At 61.7% G+C, this 22,037-nt stretch overlaps 1 protein-coding gene and 1 long non-coding RNA gene across 2 annotated transcripts in view; one reads left to right on the top strand and one right to left on the bottom strand.

Moving 5' to 3' along the window:
- Positions 1 to 3: 3 nt before the first annotated feature.
- Positions 4 to 5,270, bottom strand: LOC144614094 (uncharacterized). Its single transcript, XR_013551614.2, has 3 exons — positions 4,128 to 5,270; positions 3,491 to 3,544; positions 4 to 3,124 (listed from the first exon to the last, which is right to left on the bottom strand). It is a non-coding gene; the product is annotated as an uncharacterized LOC144614094 (long non-coding RNA).
- Positions 5,271 to 5,306: 36 nt separating this feature from the next.
- Positions 5,307 to 22,037, top strand: part of QSOX2 (quiescin sulfhydryl oxidase 2) — a 30,240-nt gene continuing 13,509 nt past the window's right edge. The window contains exons 1-4 of the mRNA XM_078436218.2: positions 5,307 to 5,661; positions 19,199 to 19,299; positions 21,160 to 21,208; positions 21,869 to 21,974. Of these exons, the coding sequence (XP_078292344.2) occupies positions 5,322 to 5,661; positions 19,199 to 19,299; positions 21,160 to 21,208; positions 21,869 to 21,974 (596 nt within the window). The 5' untranslated portion in view covers positions 5,307 to 5,321. The remainder of the gene's footprint in view (positions 5,662 to 19,198; positions 19,300 to 21,159; positions 21,209 to 21,868; positions 21,975 to 22,037) is intronic.

Genomic DNA, 22,037 nt, shown 5'->3' on the forward strand with positions numbered 1-22,037 from the left:
GATTTGCCTCAAACCCCGTCGCCCCCTTTCTGGTCGCCGTGGGGGGTGGCTGTGCTCCTGGCGGGGCCACGGGCCTCCCAAATGACCTGTCTGGGGGCCGCCTGCACCGGTGGCCCCTCGCCCACGACAGCGGGGCCCAAGGGAGGCCACGCTACAAAATGAGCTCCATGTTTCAGGGCACCGTGGAGGGTGTCAGAAGCCCTCCGTCTCAGCTGACACGGCGAGTGGGGGGCGTGGGCTCCGGGGTCCGTCTAATGACAGGCAAAACGTACACACCACACTGCTGCCTTCACAGCCTCACTGCGCTCGCCTCGGCTCCAGTCCCTGCTAACCTCTGGGGCCGATAAATCTTGGTCTCCAGAAGGGCCATTATCCTTCATAGAAAGTGGTTATTTCTGGGGCGCCCGGGTGGCTCAGTCGGTGGAGCGTCCGACTTCGGCTCAGGTCACGGTCTCGCGGTCTGTGGGTTCGAGCCCCGCGTCGGGCTCTGTGCTGACGGCTCGGAGCCTGGAGCCCGCTTCCGATTCTGTCTCTCTCTCTCTCTCTGCCCCTCCTCCACTCATGTTCTGTCTCTCTCTACCAAAAATAAATGTTAAAAAAAAAAAAAAGAGGTTATTTCTTAGTTAAAGCCCACATTTAATTTTGCAGTCTGTCTCTTTCAACGGCCCCTCTTAGCTGTACCCTCTTGCATGAAATGCCCACGGATGCACCTTCAGCATTTCAAATGCCAAATCACCAGACCAGCTTTAGGAAGCCTTTGATTCCTTACCACGTGCAGCCGTGACAGCCACCCCTATAAAATACAGCTGGGGGCCCCCCCGAGGGCAGGTACAGAGAAGTGGCAGCCTTGTGCACTCCGGGGAACACAGCAGCACCCGTTTGGATGGCGCCTGCCTGTGCCGGGGGCACCTGGCTCCTGGGGTGGGGGGTGGGAGGTTAAGTGACCAGGCTGGGTCCCCACCCCCGGGCCAGGTTCTCCGGCAGCGAGGGGACGTGGCTGTCCAGCGAGCACCCAAACAAAACCAGTTCCGTGGGTCAGACCTGCCCTGTCCATGCTGGCTCCCCAACCAGCATCTGGGCCCCCCGAAGGATGTCTGCGAGGCCCACACCTGTGCCTGTGGCCCCTTGTCCTGCCCGCCCACCCCACGCCAGGCATCAAACGCCAAGCTACTGCTCTGCATTCCCAACGGCGTGCACACGGCTGGGAGCAGACCGCAGCGTTGGCAAAACATGACTACGGGTTTAGGGCGCCAGGCAGGATCGTGCGTGAACACATGCGCCCACACGCACACCCCGGCCCTCCCAGGGCTCCTGCGGCTGTCCCCCGGTTGGGGCCCTTTCTGTCCGGCAGCTGTGTCCGTCCAGGCTGTAACGTGACACAGCCGGGGTGTTCAGCGATGCTCAGAGCCCTTCCTAAGTCCTGCTCTCCACGTCTCACTGGGGTCGTGGCAGGGACCCCATCCCCGTGCCTCCCTGGCCACCGCCCCTGCCTCCCCCCCCCCCCCCACCGTGTCACTGTGAGGACACAGAGGATTGTCCCCACCAGGCTCTGTCCCCGGCCCGCAGCAGTGCTCTGGAACAATCCTCCCGGTAGGTCTTCCGGAGAATGGGCGTTCTTCCTAAGCAGCCGTGCCCAAACGCAAACACCGACTGGGGGCAGGTCCTCGGAGGACAGGGCCTGCTCCGGAGTCTGGGCTGTGGCAGGAGTTCAGAAGCGTGTGTGGGGCGCAGAAAAGGCACAGTAGCCCTGCCACCCCCCCCCCCCCGGGGCCCCTCTCACCGCCCCGCAAGCTGGCGTGGCTGCGGCACTCAGAGCAGGGAGGGAGCTCCGCCTTTGCCCCTGAGCGTCAGGGGCACTCCGGCTTGAGACCCGCTCTGTCGAATATGTGCCACGTGCCCTTCACCATAGTCCATGGCCCTCTGAGCCTCAGGCTCCCCCTCTGTAAACAAGAACACAGATGCCTCGCTCTGTCAGCTCCAAGATGCAGACCTTCCCGCGTCGGAATCACCGCGAAATCAGAGCGCGTCCTTCGACTGGAGGCATCTGAAAATGGCAGCGTGTTTCCTTCCTTAGTAGCATCTGCGATCGCGGTTCATCTCACGGTGGCCCAGGGCCGAGCGCCCCCTCCGTGCAGGTGGAGGAACAGATCCGGGGGGGCTCCAGGGTGGGGTCACGGGCTCAAAGCCCCGGCCGGGAAAGCAATGGAAGCTTGGAAACTGCTATCGTTGCCTTGTCTCTCAGACCCTAAGGTACAACCCCCTCCCCCACACCCTGTTTTAATGTTTCTGAGTCTGGCTGCATTTTACGATCAGTGGGCGCTTTTCCTAAGAACCTTTTAGTAAATTGACATGGGCTGCAGGGCCAGTGGCGCTCTGGGTTTGAGAAACGACCCGTGCTGTGTTCAGGGCGCTGAACGAAGTCCGGTGCCACGGGCCCCATGCCGCGGAGCAGGTGTGGGGTGAAGTAACACCCGGCCACGCTGACTGCACCCCGGGGTGGGCTCACGGTGTCCGTGGCGCCAGCCTTCCTCGCTTCCCGTGGGGTGGGGCTGGCCCTGGGGAGGGACACCGTGCTTCGACCTGCCTTCCCACAGCAGGACGGGGGCACTCTTCCAGCACTCCCCGGGGGGGATGGCTGGCAGAGGAGGGACCAGGAGACCCGAGTGGCCCTTCGGTGGGGCCAGCACTCACATCGCACATCGTCTGGCTGCCCCTGAGACGCCCCTCTGGCTCCCTCAGCACGTGGATGGGGACACGCAAGCCCTGGGGAACACTTGTGACAGCACGACTTGCACCTGGGTAGGGGAGGGGCACGGTCCTTCCAGGTGGCTTTGGGCATTTGCTGTGGACTGAACTGTGCCTCCCCAGAATTCATTCATGGAAACTTGTCCCCACTGTCACGGTGCTAGGAAGCACATTAGGGTTTGATGAGGTCACGAGAGTGGGTTCCCACGACTGCCCTTGTGCCCTTATGAGAACAGGCCCCAGAGAGTTCTCTGTCCACGAGAATAAACAGAGGGACGTGAGGACACCTCGAGAAGGCGGCTGGCGATCTGTAGGCCAGGAAGCGGGCCTCTGGGAGCTGACCCTGATGACCCTGATCTGGAGTTTCCAGCCTCCTGAGCTGTGAGAAACAAAGGTCTGTCGTTTAATAAATGCCTGTGCTGTGGGGTTTTGTTACGCAGCCTGAGCCGACTGAGACAGGGTTCAGAGTTAAACCCCTCCGGGAAGGGTGGGGAAGGGTGCCTCGGGCCTGAGTGCTCAGAACCTACCCAATAGCTCGCCCCTGACAGTCTTTGCCCACTGGATGACCAGAGCTGGTCTGGCGCTCAACAGTGGTCATGTGACTTTGTGGCCGCGCCCCCAGGCCGAGGCCAACAAGTCAACCTGGTCACAGGTGGAGGGGGGCAGGGACAGGTGAGCCTGAGATGGGCTCCACCCCAAGGGCAGCAGGGGACCCCAGGGGCACCCAGCAGAGCAGGAGGGGCACCTGGAAGCATAGGCTGCATGCGGGGGCTCCCCTCGGAGGCGGAGGCAGCACCTTCTGTGGAGAGAGGCGGAGAGAGGCTGAGCTGGTCAGGTGCAGGGTGCAGCGACCCCTTCCAGCCTTGTGTCCCTTGGTGCCCACGCACCCAGGGGTCACCTGCCTCCTTCCCCTTGCACTCCACGAGGCACACCCTGGCTCTCCCCCACCTGTTCCCTGCCGGGCCTCTCCTTCCTGCCTGGATCTCCGCTCTCCTTCCCCCACCACCTCCCAAAAACCTCCTGGGAGGAGCCACCGAGCCTCTCCTCTTTCCCTCCACCACCCTTTCTGTAAACGCCTTGTCTCTACGTCACCCAGAACACCTTTGTCCGGTCGCTAGGGAGCCATGCCCCCCCTACCAGACATCTGTCATTCTTTCCTCCCCACATCTATCCTTCACCTCCGTCTCTGCCCTCTCCTGTCCTCCTCCAACCTCCAGGTTGCTCCTCTGCCTCCCCCCCCCCCCCACCCCATTTGCTTCAGTCCAGGGCTCGGGGTGTGGCCAGTCCTCTTCTGTCCCCGTGGCCTCCTGTGGTGACCTCAAGCAGCCCAACCTACCCTCTGAGCCCAGACTCTCACAGCCAACCAGTGGCCTGGCACTTGCCTCAGATGTCACAAGGTCAACAGATCCAAAACAAGCTGGAGTTCCACTCTCACCCCAACCTCCGTCAAGTGCAGCCTCCCGCTTGCAGCGGCTCTGGCCAAAACCCTGCGAGAAGACACGACCCCTCCGTCTACACTCGGGATTTAATCCACCGCATGTCCTACCTTCCAAACGCACCCTAAGTCTGACACTGTCACTAACAATGCCACCCAACCCTCACCTGATTCCCACCATCTCTTGGAGGGCTGTGACAGCCTGTCACAGCTTTCCCTCCTGCCCCTAAGACACGGCAGCCAGAAGGGGAGAACCACATCTCTACTCGGAATCCCCCAATGGCCACCATGGCTTTCAGAGCCAGGGGCCCTAATCTGCAGCCTGCCTGGTGAGGCCCCTCCCTGTGTTGTTCTTGGCCGCTTCCCTGGTTCCCTCTCTTCCCCTGGCTAACTCTGCTCCAGCCACACTGGCCTCCTTGCTTTTCTTCGAACGCGCATGTCCCTTCTACCGCAGGGCCTTTGCACACGCAGTTCCTCTGCCTGGCGTGTGTAGGAGCCAAGTGGCCCGAAACAAGAATTTGAACTTCCAGGCCAATGACTGTTGCTGACTCATATCCGCTCTGCGACCTACTTCCTTTCTTTTTTGTTTTGGTCACACAGTTCAGAGAAAATGTTGATATGCATAACAATCAAGAATAGCAATGTAAAAACCAGGTCTCCTGTTGAATTAAGCAGAAAGTCACAGGAAGCTTTACTTCCTAGGGCTGCAAAGGTCACCTGGAAAGTCCTAAACTTGGGCACCATAACACATCTGAATCTGTGTGGGTGTCTTGCTAAGTCTCCCAGAGATAAAAATCCCATATTTAAAGGTCAAGGTCAGGGGAGCAGACACTCTGAAGCCCCAGGTGGGGTTTCCAGATGAAGCGCAGGACCCCCAGTTAAATGGAAATTTCCGATAAGCAGCCAGTCTTTTACGAGTCCGAGAACTTCCCGTTAAATTTGCATCTCCGACACGGGGCATTTTCGTTTGCTAAATGTGGCGACCCTGGCGTGGGGAGGGGCGGGGCCAGCCCCTCGGGGGCGGGGCCTGGAGGGCGTCTGGAAGGCGGGGCCGGGCGTTCGGGGGCGGGGCCGGGCGCGCGCGGCGCACGTGACGGCGGTTGCCAGGGTGAAAGGTCAGGCGCGCCGCGGCACTCCCAATATGGCGGCGGCCGGGGCGGCGGCGTTGGCGGCGGCGGCGGCGGCGGCGGCGGCGGCAGCGGCGCGCAGCTCGGGAGCCCCGGCGACGACGGCGGCCCGAGCCCGGCGGCTGCCTCCGCTGCTCGTGCTGCTGGCGGCGGCGGCGGCGGGCCCGGGGGCGGGCGGCGCGGCGCGGCTGTACCGCGCGGGCGAGGACGCCGTGTGGGTGCTGGACAGCGGCAGCGTGCGCGGGGCCACGGCCAACAGCTCGGCCGCGTGGCTCGTGCAGTTCTACTCCTCGTGGTGCGGCCACTGCATCGGCTACGCGCCCACCTGGCGGGCCCTGGCCGGGGACGTGCGAGGTGAGGCGCGCCCGCGCGGGACCCCCGACCCCGGCCCCCCCCCCTCCCCGGGCCCCGCAGCCAGCCCCCACCCCCACCCCCCCGGGACAGCCCGGCACGTTGGCGGCCTCGAGTCGCAAGGGCGAGAAGCCCTCTTCCGGCCCGCACTCCGCAGCTGCGGACCGGGGAGCCCCCCTCCCAGGGTCTTGGGGAAGAGCGTCGGTGCCTCCCCCCAGCCTTTGTCCTAGCTGTTTTCCGACGCACACCCCGTCTCCGTGCCTCGGAGCCCCCCTTCCCCTGAAGTCCTGCGCCGTCCCCCTCTTCTGGCCATATGGTGGATGCTCGGAGCGAGCCAGCAACTTAGACCGACGTCCAGATGCCCCGCAGACCTCTGTGGAGGCAAAACAGGACCTTCGGAGCCTGTCATCGGGAGGCGCCTGGTTCCTAGAGGCGCAGCCCGTGGTTGACCTGACATCCACCAAGCTACGTTTTATGTCGTTGGCAGTTTCATCAAGCTGCCAAGTGCTAATCAGTCCCTCGTTACTCGCCTGCCCCGGTGGCAGAGTTGGGGGCGGGGGGCGGGTCTGCGGCTCCCTTCCGCAGGCCGGCCGGGCTTTTACATGGCACGTGAGTCGCTCTGAAGTCCGTGCTGTCCTCAGCGGGAGTGAGGTTTGGCGGGACCCTTGCTGGTGCTCAGCTAACCTCTAATTACATATTTCCGCGGGCCAGAGGATAACAAATTGCTACACTCTCCTCCAGCACTTTTGTTTTTTAAGTCTCCTTTCCTACTCTGTTGTGATTTTCTCATAACTAAACAGGTTCCCAAACTTCTTAAAAGCCTAAGTAGGGGTTTTGTGCAGAATCGTAAAAGATTGTCTTTAAGATGCATTCTCATATTACCTCGGGGAGTTGGGGCCTTTTGATTCTGAAGGGCCTGTTCTTTGCTCTCCTGTTTTCTGACGTCCCAAGTGTTTGGCACTGTGGCCAGAACGGAGGTGGACGGACAAGTCCTTAGTGGGCTTTCTCAAAGCCTTTGCTTTGGGAACAAACAAACTCTAAGAGTGCAGAGAACTTTTCAGTTCTCGTTTGTCACTCGGTGGCAGAAACACAGATGTGTAACTATTCTGTAGTTGAACCAGCGTGTAAGGAGCCTTGAAAATGGCCCCTGGAACTTGGAAGAAAGGTTTCTTCTGGAAACGAAAGTGGCAAAACCCATACCTGATGGTGTGATTCACTCAACCCTTAGCTAAATAAGGTTATCTTAAAAGGATTGGACGTTGCCCGCGTCGGGCAGGATGAAGGCCTGGGACGGAGGGAGATGTGGCTGAAAGTGAAAAGCAGCTGTGGTCTGAAAGACAGTGGGGACAGCCGCGGGGCACCTGGGCAAAGCGTCCGTCCTGAGAGCCAAACCGCAGCTGGAGGCAGGGGCCTCGGCACTGGGGAGAGTTCCACATGGGGTCCCCAAAGAGAGGTCACCTGGGGACTTGTTAGGGACGCACCGTTGGTCCCAACCCGGGTCTGCTGGGTCCGAAACCGGGCGTGAGGCCCAGCATCCTGTCAGCACAAGCCCCACGGCTGTAGGACACCGTTCTCAGGGACACCAGCCCCATGACGCACCTGCAGGGAAGCACCCGTGGCCAGGATACGTGGCATATGGACTCCCCCTCGTGGATGTCCCCAGTACACAAGGATTCCCCAGAAAAGGAGTCCATTAACTTTTTTTAAACAATTTTTTTATGTGCATTTATTAAAAAAATTTTTTTAATCTTTATTTATTTTTGAGAGAGAGACAGAGTGCGAGCAGGGGAAGGGCAGAGAGAGAGGGAGACACAGAATCCAAAGCCGCTCCAGGCTCTGTGCGGCCAGCACAGAACCTGACGGAGGTCTCGAACCCGCAACAGTGAGATCACGACCTGAGTTGAAGTTGGATGTTTAATCGACTGAGCTGTCCAGGCGTCCCCCTTCCTTTTTTAAATGTTTATTTATTTTTGAGAGAGAGAGAGAGACAGAGCACAAGTGAGGGAGGGGCAGAGAGGGAGGGAGACTGAGAATCCCAAGCAGGCTCCAGGCTCTGAGCGGTCAGCACAGAACCCGACGCGGGGCTCGAACCCACGAACCATGAGATCATGACCTGAGCTGAAGTACGACGCTCAGTCGACTGAGCCACCCAGGCGCCCTAATGTTTGTTTATTTTAGAGAGTGATATACACAGCACCCGCGGGGAGGGCAGAGAGAGGGAGACACAGAACTGGAAGCAGGCCCCAGGCCCCAGGCTCCCAGCTGTCGGCGCTGCATGGAACCTGACTCGGGGCTCCAGCTTGAGGTCGTGACACTTAACCGGCTGAGCCACCCAGGTGCCCCTGGAGTTCACTAACTCTTAAGCCTTTGCTTCCTGTGTGATCGACCACAGGGCTCTTTTTGTGCCTAATCCTGGCCCGCTCCCAGTGGAACCACTGAGAAGCCGCGGCCGCCCCCAAGGAAAGCCGGTCCCCATCGCCCCCCATGTCCTGTGTGAACACAGGCTTCACTCCCGTTGTCACCCCTTTGGTGCCGTCAGTCACCTGTGAATTGGGCTGTCCGGTCCCCGGGGCACACGGACCTTGCACCGGGCCCCCAAGGGTGCCCCTCCCCACCCCTCTTGAAATGGAGACCATCCCGCTGGCGTTTTTCCCCATCCACTGCTCCCCCCACCCCAGCCTCAACACTGACTTCTAGTAGGTGGGACAGGCTCTGCTCCCCCGTGAGATCGCCTGGGGTGGGGGCAGCGCTGTTTCCCCCGCTGTCCCTCCACCATCACCTGGGGCGGAGCGGCTTCCGTTTGCTCAGAATGGACAGAAGGCCTGAGGGGTGGTCTGGAGAGGGTGAGGCTCCTCCCCCTGCTCTGGAAGCTCAGAGCTGAGGGTACTTTGCTTTCCTGAAGGACTTAGATTGAACTTTGGCAATTAACTGGCATTTTCAAGATTTTGAAAATCAATGTTTTTCCTTGTAACAAGGCGGCTTAACGAACAAAAGGTCTACCGTTGGGTGTAGCCCAGAGTTCCTGCAGTGTTTGTGTGGATCTGGCTTACTTACTCCTGTCACTTCTGAGTCCTTTGTAAGACAAAACCCTGCTGTGTTCCCGGAAATCATTTAGCCCGGAGCTGTGGTGTTAGCGGTTTGTGGTGCCACCTCCTTTTACGGACAGGAGACACCTGCGGCCCCCAGCAGCACCCCACCACCGCGCTGCCTTTGAGGGTCTCTGTGGAGACCGTGGTCGCTGGAGGAGCGCCCCTGTCGAGGGTCACCGGGGCCTCCCTCTCCCTTCTTACTGGTCTGGAGGAAGCAGGGGCACATTTCCTGTAACGGGTCCTGGAATTCTAGATGAGGCAGGAAGGGGAGGGAGCCTGAGACTCGGTGGGCAGTCACCGACAGCACGCACCTTCTCTTCCGTCCTGCAGACGTGAGCGGGTGTCGCCCTGGGGCCCAGTGAGGCCGGGTCCTTCACTTTGGGTCACGCGGCTGAGCACCAGGCCGGGTGGCCCCCGGGGCCCGTGGCTCTCTGTCCTGGCCGCTCCGGTGTCCGTGCTCTGGCTCGTCCCCCTGCAGCTCCTCACTCACTACCGGGTCTGGTCCCTCTGCCCACCTGGCTAGGCCACAGGCTCCTGGAGATGAGCTGGCGTTCCCCCACGGGCCGCGTTCGTGGTGGGGGGGGGGTGGGGGGGTGTGACTGAGCGGGGAGGGATGCTGACGGCGCACCACCAGCAGGGGTGTGCGAGGCAGGGAGCCCCAGGAGGCACCGGGAGCTCGCCGCCTGAACTCTGGAGAGGGCCGCCCGGGGGTTGGAGGCAGGCAGTGGAGATGCCAGCTCGTGATGGGCCCAGGAAAGGCTGCTGTATCCCCTGCCCCCTGCCTGGGCAGCTGTGGTTTCAGCCCAAGGGAGACGCGCCAGGGAGGCCCGGTTTCTGTGATGACCATGGCCAGAGGAGCGCCACCAGGCACCAAGGTCAGCGATGCCAGTGTGAGAAGACAGGTCATCAGTGCGGCCGGGAGGACGGGCCGGGGGCTTTTCCTTTCTCCTGAGGCAGGGTCGCCAGGCTTCAGCAGTTCGCCAGGAGATGCGCTGGGCATGGGGACGGCTGTGTCCCGTCGAGCGCTCCGGACTGTGCGGGGCTAGTTTAAGGCCTCTGCGCCGAGGGGCGAGGGCGCCATGGGTAGCCCGCCCCACCTCCACTCCCAGAGGAGGCTGAGACGAGCGCCCGACTCTCCAGCCACCTCCAGTGACTTGTAGCTAACTCTTGCTGGCCTCTGCTTGTCCGTATGTGGGCTCAACTTCTACCCGGACCTCTAGACCAAACTTGCCCTTGAACTTGGAATTTGTCTGAAAAGACCTTGCTCACCCAGGACGGGGCCTGCGCCCGGGGAAAAGAGCGTCCTGCGGTGGTGGACCGTGTGCACCCATGCACCTCCCCCCCCTCCCCCCCGCCCCCGCCCCACCCAGCCTGCACCGCGACGGAGAAGCCACGGAACAGCCCTGCGCCTTCCAGACTGCCCTCCTCTCGCTCCCTCTTAGACCTTGGAGGTTAATTACTCTGTGCTGTAATCCTTTTCTACAACTAACTGATGCCGGACTGTAAATCAGACTTCTATGGACATTTTCATGAGAACTTGACCAGTACTGGTAAAAGGCTTAATCCTGAAGGTTAAGTGATAGGGTCCCTTGATAAGTAAACTTGAAATAAATATTAGTTTGCTCTCACAGAGAAGCCTAATTATTTCTCAAGGATTTTTTAAGCCTGTGGTACTGAAAACGGGCTTGTGAGGAGAGCAGAGCAGGGCTTGCGTTGCAACCCCCCACCCCCATGCCCCCAGCGGACGCCCCTGGAGGCGCGTGCCTCCCAGCTGGTGCCCTTTACCCCCGCTTTAGGACATTGTCCCCAAAGCAGGCAATTTGCATTCAGCGTAGAGTGTTTCTCTCCTTTGTGTGGTGGGATCCGGACAGGTGGGAGAGGCAGGAGGAGGGGAGGGTACAAGTTGAATGTGGCCAACACCCTGAAGCTAGACCTTTGAGATGCTTTGCATTTTATTTGATAAAACGGACTGTGTCTTTTGTGTTGCCCTGAATGCCTCCATCTGCCCGAGCACTGACTGCCGGTGTCTCTGTAACCGAAATTCTCCCTCATCTGCTTCCCTCAGGAGCCTTCCCGCCTAGCTTAGCCTAGCCTAGCCTGAGCAGCCTTCCTCCCCAGGACAAAGGCCTGGTGAGGCGTCAGCACGCCCTCCCGCCAGGACGGCCAGCCCAGCTTTGAACCGGCCGAGCAGAGTGCTGTGTCGAGGGGCGCTGTGCAGACGCGCCTGGTGGCGGGGTGCTGAGGAGCCCGGGCAGGCGGCTGCCCCTGCGCACAGCGCATGGCACTGTCCTCGGCCCGTCCGTGCTGCCTGGAGCTCCCCGCTCCCTGTGCGAGTAGAGCCCGATGTCTGCCCCGCGTTGACTCTGCACGTCGGGACCTGTCCTGAGTTGTGCGTGGCGCTGGCAGGTGCGGAGAAACCGTGAACGGCCCTGGGAAGGTCCGAGTGGGGCCCCTGTTCCAGAAGAAGGGGCGCTGACGGAAGCACAAACAGAATGAGGTTGATTGCAGCTCCTGAGTCCTGGGAGGATAACCAGGATGATGGAATTGGCACGGGGCCGTGGGGGAAGGCCTCGGCTGGCATTCGACACTCAGCAGATGAGGGGCGAGGGGCACGGCCAGTGCCAAGGCCCTGAGACAGGCAGGACGGCAGGTGTCCAGAGGACTGTGCACGCGGCTGTTGCGGCTCCAGGGTGGGGAGGTGGGGAGGTGCCCGCGGGTGGAAGCCGGCGGCTCCGGGTCCAGAGGCTGGGCGAACCGCGTCCTCATTCCTGAGCAGCGGGAAAGAAGAGTGGCTTCAAGTAGGGGGTCATTTGATCTGGTGTCTACGTTAAGAAATCTGCGCCTGCTCCCTGGAGAACCAGGGCCCGCGGCCGATGGGGGTCGCGGTTGGGACGATGCGGGCCAGACTTGGGGTGGTGGGTCTGAGCCGGAAGGAGGACCGTAGTGTTTCGGCAGCGGTGGGGGGTGGGGGGCGTCTCGGAGCGGGCCCTTCAGCGTTGTAACCAGGTGGTGGTCCGGTTCTGGTCAGACGTGCCGAGTGAGGTGTCTTTCCTTCTGGGAGCAGGGCGGGCACGGGGATTCGTGGCCGCTGTTCCCGCGCTCGGCGGATGCCAGTCGCTTTTCCACGGTGAGCTGGTTTTCTTCTAAGTCCTGTCATCAAGGAACGTCTAAAACCTAGACATGTGAGAAGAAGGTGGGTCTCGCGTCCTCAGTGTCGCTGGGGCCTCGCCTCACAGGCTCCCCCGAGGGCTGGCTTTCGGGGGAACGTGTCTGGGTTTGACCTTGCCTGATGGCTGTAATTAAGGGCTTTGCCTCTGAGGCTACGCGTTGACTCACAGACCTTCTCTGGTAGAGGAACGGACAGCTTCTGTCTGGAAGAAGAACCCCAAACGCTAGGGTTTTCCTGCCCTGTTGGGCGCTGGAGGGCCCTGTCTCGTAGGCTGGCTGTTCCTGGTGGCCCTGGGCCCGATCCGCGCACCCTGATGGGGCCCTTCGGTACCTGTTCATCTGTGCTTTTCCGAGTCATGCCTCTGTAGCTCTTTGAAAACTATGCCCTGACACTGGCCGCGGGTGGGTTCGCTGTCTAGAGCCCTCACGCCGGTGAATTTACCAAGTGCCTTTATCAGGGATGTCGGAGCAGAGGTTCCTGCGGCCTTACACTCTCTTGAAGGCCCTGCAAGGCATTTCAGAAGCACCGGGCTTGCCAAGCACCCTGCTTCTCCGGGCGCCACTGCGACTCTGGCCCTTTCGCTGTTGTGATGAGAAGAAGCAGTGGGTTGAAAACCCGGCGAAACCAAGGTTTCCCTTGATCTTGTTCATCTTGAAGCCCCCCGCGGTTGTGCCCTCTTTCAAAGGGCAGGGTCCACCTCCCGGGTGCCTGGGAAAGTCGAAGGCGCTTGGGAGGCTGAAAAACCAGCGTCGGTGACCTCCGTCTGCACCGCCTCGTTTCTCTGTGGCGGCATCTGCCGCCCAGACCGAGCGTTTCCCACCTGTCTCCCCCTCACTGGGAGAGCGGCCGGCGCCCCTGGGCTGGCGCCCCAGGGAGGGGGGCCGGCTCCCCCCGCCTTCCGGGACACAGCGGGTGGAGGACCCAGGGGCCTCTTTCGGTCACGTTCCGGGAGGTCGAGCCTGGGGCGCCAAGCGGAGACAGCAAGTGGGCAGGGGTTGCCCGCAGCCTGGGCTGGGTGAGGCCCGCGGGCAGAGGTCCGGGGGGCTTGACCCGCTGAGTCAGAGCCCTCCACCCTGGCCCTCACCCTCGGCGCCTTTGACGGAGAATGTGGCTGCTCTGCCCGTGACCTGTGCCCGGTTCCTCCAGAGTCTCTGAGGCCAGAGGTGGTGGCCGAAAGTGAACATCCGACCGGCCGTGGGTCTCGGGCTGGGCGGGGGCGCCCCGTCTACCCAGAATCCGTGTGCTGGGCCGCGGACAGACCGCGGAGGAGCCGTCTCCACCTCTCTCGCTGGAGCTGCCGGAGCCCCAAGGAAGGCTGCCTCCCGGGTGTCACGAGACACCGAGAGGGGGGAGGCACGCGCTCTGTGGTCTCTCTGACACCGGGACCCTGTGCTGCTGCCATGGCGATGCCGTTGGTCACTCACCACCTGCAGGGGTTTCTGGGTTCCCTGTGCGCGTCAGTGCCACCTGGGACAAAGGACAGGCTCCCCACACCTGCAGCTTCGCAGGGACTGGCCCCACCGCTGACTCTGGAGCTGTTTGCATGGCCGCCCTCCCTGCCGCCTGCTGCTCTCCACCCAGAGCTGTCTCCCCTCCCCTCCCCTCCCCTCCCCTCCCAGGCGGTCCCCAGTGTCCCGTAGGATGGCAGCGCCTGGGGTCGTCGGGAGTTCGCCGCTGCTCTGCTGGCCATGGTGCACGCTCCGAGCACATTCTAGCAGCAGACGCTTCCCAGCTGCGAGCGGGATGTGGCCGTTAGCCCGTCTGTCCTCACGGCCCCCTTAGCGGGTCGTTCCCTGGCCTCTGTCTTACAGGTGCGGCAGCTGAGTTACAGACACTGGTAAGTTGTCCAGGGTCTCCAAACCTGCTAGGAGGCAGGGCAGCACGTGGGCTGCTCATCTGCCTCCGGACGGGGTCCCCATGTCGTGTGGCACGCCGCTGCTGAGACAGGCCAGGCCTCTCGGGGGCACCCGGAGGGCCAATGGGAGCGAGCTCAGTAAAGGGCGCAGAGGCCAGGACCCGCCGCGACGCGACTGACTGGGGACCTGGGCGCCTGTGCGGTGCGGCTGCTGGGGGCAGGTGGCGGTGAGGTGCACCGAGGCGACGGGACCGGCAGAAAGCGCTTGTCTGGACTGTGGCTGGTTGAGAAGGGCCCCGCTCCCGGGACCCTGGGGGCCGTTGGGGGCCGTTCAGGGCCGTGGCCCGGCCCCGGCTGGCTGCCACCCTCAGAGCAGTGACCGGGGGCGGGCTGCCTGAGCCCGGATGGCTCCCGCGGTGCTTCTGCATGCCGCTCCCGCCCCAGCACAGCCCGCCCCGGCCTGCCCTGACGCCCTCGCCTGCTTCTCCACCCCGGTGTCCCCCCCCCCCCCCCCGCCGTCAGGCAGGAAAGATTCCCCGCCTTCCCGGGATGGTGCGTTGGGATGGTGCGTCGTCAGTGCCGAGCTGGGAGAGTTGGTCTGCCAGTCGTGCGTGGCTCGCCCTGCGTGGAGCTCGTTGGAAAAGCAGAGCTCGGGGGAAACGTGTCACGAGTGTCCTGGAGAGGAAGGGGCCTGGGAGGTGAGGACCGTTAGCCGCCTGGTACTTCCTGTGCCTCCCTAGTTACTACGTCGAGGTCAGAGGATGGCTCCGCTCAGGCGCAGAGGGCTACTCGTGGCCGGGGCGGCCAGGAGGCCAGGGCGAGGGGGGCAGACGCCGGGCACCCCCCACTTACCCCTGGGGCCTGTGAGCTTGGTTCCGTCACCTGTGGGGGGGGAGTGGTGACAGTCTCATCCCAGGCTGGGATGTGAGGCTTAGCTGGGACGGCAGGGACCAGAGCGCTTTTAGAGCACTGAGTGCGGGACGAGGCGCCAGAGGTGCTCCGGCCTCCTCGGGCTGGGGCTCCGCACCCTCCCGACCTGGCTCCTGCCCGTGGGGATACGGCCACCGTCGGAGGGAGAGGCCGTGGGAAGTATGCTGGGAATGCGAGGAGAGGCCGTTTTTCCAAAGAATGGGCTTTCTGTGCATTTAAGAAGGAAGCACGCCGTGTGCCGGGGCTCACTGAAGAGGTGGGTGCCGTTGGTTCCTCCCGCGCGTGACCGTGTGGGAGCGGGGAGTGTCTCCTGTCTGCGGGCGGGAGGCTAGAGGGAGGAGACTGTTGTGGGAAGACACCCACAGCACGTTGAGGAACTTGCCGGTCAGTGGACACCTGTCACATGTGCTCTGCGTGCCTGTGACAGTGGGTGACGGGCAGGTGGTTCTGAACCCTGGGCGGCTTCCTCAGCCTCTCTGGCCCCCAGCCGCCTCTTCTGTGGCGTCCTGCCCGTTTCACAGAGAGACTTCCATGGTAGATGACGTGGTAAGAAAGCATGAGGCTCTGTGTAGTTTACTTTGTTCTGGAAGCAAGGCTGGTAGGGAGCTTTTCTTGTCATGTCACGTTAAGCGTGCTTGGGCAGGGAATCAGGGAAGGCCTCTCTATGGAGGTGACGTTTGTGTTGAAATTGACAATAAAGCAGCAAGTGCAGATCAGAGGCAAGTGTGCTGCACCCAAGGAAGAGCAGGTGCAAAGGTCCTGGGGCAGGAGTGTGCTCAGACCCGTCTGTGGCTTGAGGGGAGGAGCGAATGAGGGAGAGGAGGGTACAGGTCAGCTGGTGAAATGTGCCACGAAGCGCTCCCTCGGGAAGGTCCCGGGGACACACAGGAAGTGATGTCGCCTGCAGACCCTATGCCTTGCTGGGGGCTGGGCACCCTCCGGGCCCCTTCCAGCCAAGGTTGGAATCGAAGGAGTCACGTAGTTCAGTGCTAAGAAAGGACGCGCTCCTTCTTACGGCGGAACAACCGGCAGACACCACGGTGGGGGAGCGAGAAGTCTACTGGAAGGCAGCAGCTGGAGTCGGCAGCCCAGGAGGCCTGGTGGGGACGCCGCCCAGGAACACGGCTGTGTCCTTCGTGCTGAGAGCCGGCCGTGCTCACGTGACGGGGCCAGGGTCCCAGGGTCCCAGGGCTGGGGGGCTGCGGAGGCGGGCAAGGGACCGGGGGCACTTTCGAGGCCTCGCTCTGGTCTGGGCCAGCGGACTGAGCCTGGGAGCAGGTGCTGCGAGCCTGACAGGCCCGTGTTCCCCAGGGTTCAGCTCCCGGAGTCCTGCCTTTGGGGTTACAGAGTTGTTGGGTGCGGGGCTCACAGCCGTTCCTACCAGCCCCGCGTGAGGTCTGCGTGTTCGCGTGGTCTCTTGGTCTCTCGTGCTGTGGGACACTCAGGAGGGTTGCGAAAATGTGGTCGGCACCACCGTGGCCTTGGGTCCGATTTTGCTTCCCGTCATTGTCACCTGGCGCGTCGTGACCCGTGGCGGCTGCTCTGTGGGGTGCCGTTTGCAGCCTCTTCACGCTGAGGACTCCAGGAGGGTGGGAACTGAGCAGGGGACACAGAGCCAGCCGAGCGCGGGTGCACGGGACACAGTCTCCGCGTCCTGGAGGCTCGACTGTGGGTGTGTTTGCTTTTGCCCGTAAGACGTACCTAGTGGGGAAAATCTGAAGGACGAGGGAGTCGGACCGAGTCCCGCCGTGAAAACCAGACCGTAGTGAGCGTTTCGGAGTGCGTTCTCAGCGGCTTTTTTCTGTTTCGGGTCCGGCTTGATTATTCGTCGGGATTGTATCCGATGCTCAGTGCTGGCCCTCGGGGCAGTTTTTCATTTTCCTACATACCTTTTCTGGGTAGAGGGTGCTGTTTCTTTTTTTAAACATGAAATGAAAGCACGTCGTGGAAATTGCGTTTGTGAGGCAAGAAAGAGGCAGCAAACAGGAGGCGCTTTGGCCAGATGGATGGGAACAGAAGCAAAGATGACAGGCTGGGGAAGGGCTCCCCCCACAGGGCCGCTGGAGGGCGGGGGGCCACGGCGCGGTGGGGGGGGGGGGCCTCGTGGGCGGTGGGGGGCCACGCGTGGAGGGAGCCCGCGCTGAGCCCTGCGCGTTGGGCCATCTGCCGCACTAATTGGATGAGAGTATTAACTGTTCGCCCTTGGTTCCATGTAATTCGAGACTCCGGAAAGATGTGGCCTGTGATTCGGGAAGGTCCCGTGACTCTCGCTCCCGTCCACGGCCTCGGGACCGGAGTCGGTTTCAGGGGAGCCACATAAGCGGAACGGGACTTGGCCGTCGATTGCGAAAGACGGCTGTGGTTTTTTCCAGTCCGTCCTCTGCGTTGTGTCAATGCTGGTAAACCTTGGGCACCTGGGGGGCTCGGTCGGGTGAGTGTCCGACTCTTGATTTCGGCTCAGGTCGTGGTCTTGAGGTTCATGGGTTTGAGCTCCGAGTAGGGCTCTGTGCTGACTGCGCGGAGCCTGCTTGGGGTTCGCTCCCTCCCTCTCTCTGCCCCTCCCCCACCCCCCACACGTGCGCGCTGTCTCTGTCTCCAAGCAAAGAAACTAAAAAAATGCATACTGGTAAATCTTTTTTATAACTGTGGGGGAGACAGGCGTGTGTTTTTTAAAGTCGAGGAGAGTTTTAATCCTCTGCCACTTCTTTTTTTTTTTTAATGTTTATTTCTGAGACAGAGCATGAGCGGAGGAGGGGCAGAGAGAGAGGGAGACACAGAATCGGAAGCAGGCTCCAGGCTCCGAGCGGTCAGCACAGAGCCCGACGCGGGGCTCGAACTCACGGACCGCGAGATCGTGACCTGAGCCCAAGTCGGTCGCTCAACCGACTGAGCCCCCAGGAGCCCCGGAAGGTGTGTATTTTTAAGCACAAGTGGCTCCTTCCGGGCATATTGCTAATGTAACCTCTGAAGTTTAGGGTCATAGTTAGAATCCAGAAAAAACCTGTGACACGATTTGTAACCAGGTTACTGGTTCAGGCCAGTGGTGTCACATCCGAACACGAGGCAGCAAAGAGCCCGGTCAGTGTCTCGGGGACGGCCGTGCGTCCCCACTGAGAAGTCATTGGACTGCAGGACACCGTGAGGGGGACCGGCCCGTCCCCCAGGGCAGCCAGCGCGTGGGGCGCCTGGGTCTCCACCTCAGGAGCCAGTGGGCGGGTGCTTGGCTGTATAACCGGAACCCTAGGGAAAGGGATCGAATGTTTGTGTTTTTTCTTTTTTTTTAAATTCATTTTAAAGTTTATTTATTTTGAGAGAGAGAGCAAGTGAGCACTGGGGAGGGGCAGAGAAAGAGGGAGAAAGGGAGAACCCCAAGCAGGCTCTGCACTTTCAGGACAGAGCCTGATGTGGGGGTCGAACTCATGAACTGCAAGATCATGACCTGAGCTGAAACCAAGAGTCAGATGCTTAACCAACTGAGCCGCCCAGGTGCCCCAGGATCAAATGTCTCAAAGAGAGAACCTCACTTTTTGGAGGATGTCAGTGCCTTTGAGGCTGGTGACCACTGGGCCCAGCCGAGCACCTGTCTCCCTGTGTGTACGTCGCCTCAGGGTCGCCGTGAGCTAGGTTCCTCTGTACAGCCGTGTCCCGCCCATAAGTGAAGCAGGGATGAGATGGGGCACCCCGTCTGGCTGCAGCCCTCAGGAGTTCGTGCGTTCAGCGGGCCATCAGTAGGAAGGAGGGCGGCCAGAGGTCCCCCGCCTCCTGGTGGGAGCGCGCATCGCCACCTAGGAAGCCGTCTCCCCAAAGGTGTGCAGGTTTCAGAAGATCCAGGGGGAGGGGGTGCAGCCACACAGCCCGATGGTGGGAGCCGCAGGACAGAGGACCTTCAACGGGGTCTTCAACGAGGGTGTGCGGGGTTCGCGGAGCAGTGGGTGAGACAGCCGCCGCTCGGAGGCTCCCCGTCAGATTCTCACGGGGCAAAGGGAGCAGTTAGGGAGCCGTGAGCCCAGAGTAGAGTGCGTGTCTGTGTGACTCGGGGTGGCCCGGGCCACTGCTGGCCATGACCCGGCAGCGGGGCCTGGCGGGAGCAGATGGCCGTCGATGCTGAGCTGAGGGTCGTGGCGTTGCCGTGGCGTCACCTCGGTGGCATTCACGTGCAGGACTTTCCGTAACACAACCATTAGAGACGGGCGGATGCAGACGTACGGCCGCTCCTGCTCTGCTCCCAGAACCGGCGACGGGAAAGGGGGAAGCACTTCCTAGAGAGACAGCCGGTCAGGCGCTGGGGGCCTGTCTCTCACTGGAGCGCGTGCCTGGGAGTGTTGCCACGAAACGTCCCGGACCCGGTCTGCGTCATCCGCGGGTGCACGCTGCTGCCTCTGTGCGTCTGGGACGTGCCCGGTTAGGAGCGGGAGCGGTTGGCCGCGTGGTCGGGGACGGTGGCCGCGTGGACGCGGGCCAGACCGCGACACCGAAGGTCGCGTTCCTGCTTTTCAGACTGGGCTGCTGCCATCCGGGTCGCCGCCCTCGACTGCGCGGAGGAGGAGAATCACGAGGTGTGCCGAGCCTACGACGTCCACTTCTACCCCACCTTCCGGGTGAGCACCGCCCTGCCTTCCGCGGCGCCCTCTGTCCTCCCTCCCCGCGACCACCGTGGGGGAAGCCGCGGCACGCTGGCAGGCGCCGGCGTGTGGCTTCAGCTTAGAGGAGCTCGTTGGCCCGGGGCCCCCTCTTGTGCTCCGCCCCTGGCGGGTTGTGCACACGCACGCACGCCCCGGGCCCCCACTGGCGCCCCCTGGGAACGGGGGAGGCGGGGTCTGCCGACCCGGTGGGCATGGGGGTGCCCGGGAGCTGCCGTCACAGCTCGGGGGGCAGGTCTCTCCACCCCCTCGTGCCCGTGTCCAGCCGGGCCTTTCCCGCCTGCACGGGGCCGGGCCAGGTTGTCCCAGTGACGCCTGGAGAGCGGCCAGCGGGTGGCCCCACAGGCGGGGGCGGAGGGTGAAGGGATCCCTTGAAGGTGTCAAGGGGCGTGGCCCTTGCCGGCTCGCCAGTGGGAGTGCGTGGGGAGGTATTTACTGCCCAGAACACTCGCGGTGCCTTCAGAAGTCCCCTCTGAGGGAGCTTTGTGTCCCCTCCACTCCCGCTCGGCCCTCGAGCCCTGTGCCCTGTGTGGCCTGGCGCCCCCGCCCCGTCGCGTCTCGTGAGCCCTGCGGAGCACGTCCCCTGCGCTCTCCCCTGTTTCGTTTTGTTCTGGCTGTACGCGCGCAGTGTCGCGCTGTGTGTGAGCTGGGCCTTGTCTCTTGTGAACAGGGTGCGGCCCGGAGCACCCCCACTGCGGGGTGTGGCGGAGGCTCGTCGGCCTTAGTCACCTGGGAACGTGCCCGCCCCCACCCCGGGTGCCGGTGGCACCGCTGGCACTCGGCCTGTTCCGGGCGAGGCTGCTGGGAGCACTCGCTCGTGTCTGACCCGTGACCACGGCCACGTCTTCTGTTCACGGGCCCGGTGTCCCCCCTTCTTCTTCTTCTTTTTTATTTATTTATTTATTTTTTTCATATTTATTTTTGAGAGAGCACGAGTAGGGGAGGGGCAGACAGAGAGGGGGAGAGAGAGGATCCCAAGCCGGCTGCGCGCTGTGAGTGCAGAGCCTGATGTGGGGCTCGAACCCATGAAACCGTGAGATCGTGACCTGAGCCGAAACGGAGTCGGACACTCAGCTGACTGAGCCACCCAGGCGCCCCGATACTAACCTTTTTTGTTCCAGTTGTGAGAACTGGAAATGTCTTCACCCAGCTTGTAACGGTCTTTTCACTGTCTTTGGTGTCTCTTTTAGTAAAAGAGCTTTTCTTCTGCTCAGAGACATTGCGTCTGTCATTCTCCTGTAAATCCTTTGTGTCTTAGAGCGTTAGAGCCAACTCTTAGGATGCGCGTTTGATTCCACGAGTCAGGGAAAGCGCCTGTTGAGCTCTCTGGCCTCTAGCCCCGTTGGGTCAGAGAGTGTAAACAGCAGAACTGTGGTCAGCCCTCACCCCACACAGGGTGAGCCTGGTCGGAAACACTGACATCCACAGACACCCGCAGAAACGTGTGGTTCGCTATCGCTTAACGTCATCTCAAGCAGATGGACTAAAGCTTTCTTTAAGACGATGGTCGCTCTCAAGGGGCGCCTGGGTGGCTCAGTCGGTCGGGCGACCGACTTCGCCTCAGGTCACGATCTCATGGTCCGTGGGTTCGAGCCCCGCGTCGGGCCCTGTGCTGTCAGCGCAGAGCCCGGAGCCCGTTTCCGGTGCTGTGTCTCCCTCTCTCTCTGCCCCCACCCTGCTCTCGTTCTGTCTCTCTCAAAAATGAATAAATGTTAAAAAAGAAAATTTTTTTTTAAAGCTGATGGTCATTCCCTTGCTTAAATATTTGCACAGACACCAGATGAGGCTCTTTCTCACTTGTCCTGTTTTTCCTCTTAGTATTTCAAGGCATTTACAAAGGAGTTTATAACTGGAGAAAATTTTAAAGGTAAGGACGTAAGCTTTCTATTTTACTCTCTCAGCATCGCTGCCTAAAGCCGCTAAAGCGGGGGTGGTTTCAGGGCACAGAGAGCCCCTGCTGGGGTCTGTCTGCCCGTCCCCCCTCACCCCCCCCCCCGACACCCTCCCCCCCGACACACCCGCATCAGTCCTGTCCGACCTGCCTTTCCTTGGGGGGTTCCAATGTGCATCGTGTCAGCCAGAATTTTATGCTTTGCCTTGGCCATTCGGTGGTGGAATTTTGGTTTTTAAGTGAACTTTTTTATTCGGAAGGCATTTGGAGAAGTGCACAGATCACACACAAATGCTCACCTCACGTGTTTTATGAGACAGCCACCCAGGTAGCCAGCGCCCAGGTCAGGCTCCGGCACGTGACCGGCCCGTCCCCGGGCGGCAGCGGCTCACGTCAGAGGTCACTGTGCCCGTTGGGAGCGTGGCGTAGGTGGGGCTGAGGCGCGCCCGGCTGCTTCGCCTCCACGCTGCGGGTGGGGGATTCACCCCTGTTGCCCATCGGCTCCCACACGGGTCTCCGTGCCGTCTCCTGATGTGCGAACCCACCGCGGTCTCTGGGCGGCCACCGGCGAGCCCCTCTGCGCGCCCTGGGGGGCCCTGGGATGGGCGGCGGTGATGGCGGTGTGGTTCCCCACAGGGCCCGACCGAGAGCTACAGACGGTGAGGCGGACGATGATCGACTTTCTGCAGAACCACACGGACGGACACAGGCCCCCTGCCTGCCCGCCTCTGGGCCCCGTCCGGTGCGTACTTGTGCGTAAACGGGGGGCGTCGGGGGTCAAGAGTAATTGTGCAGAGTGCGGGTC

The sequence above is a fragment of the Panthera onca genome, chromosome D4 (assembly GCF_046562875.1).
Source record: "Panthera onca isolate mPanOnc1 chromosome D4, mPanOnc1 haplotype 2, whole genome shotgun sequence".
Taxonomy (NCBI): domain Eukaryota; kingdom Metazoa; phylum Chordata; class Mammalia; order Carnivora; family Felidae; genus Panthera; species Panthera onca.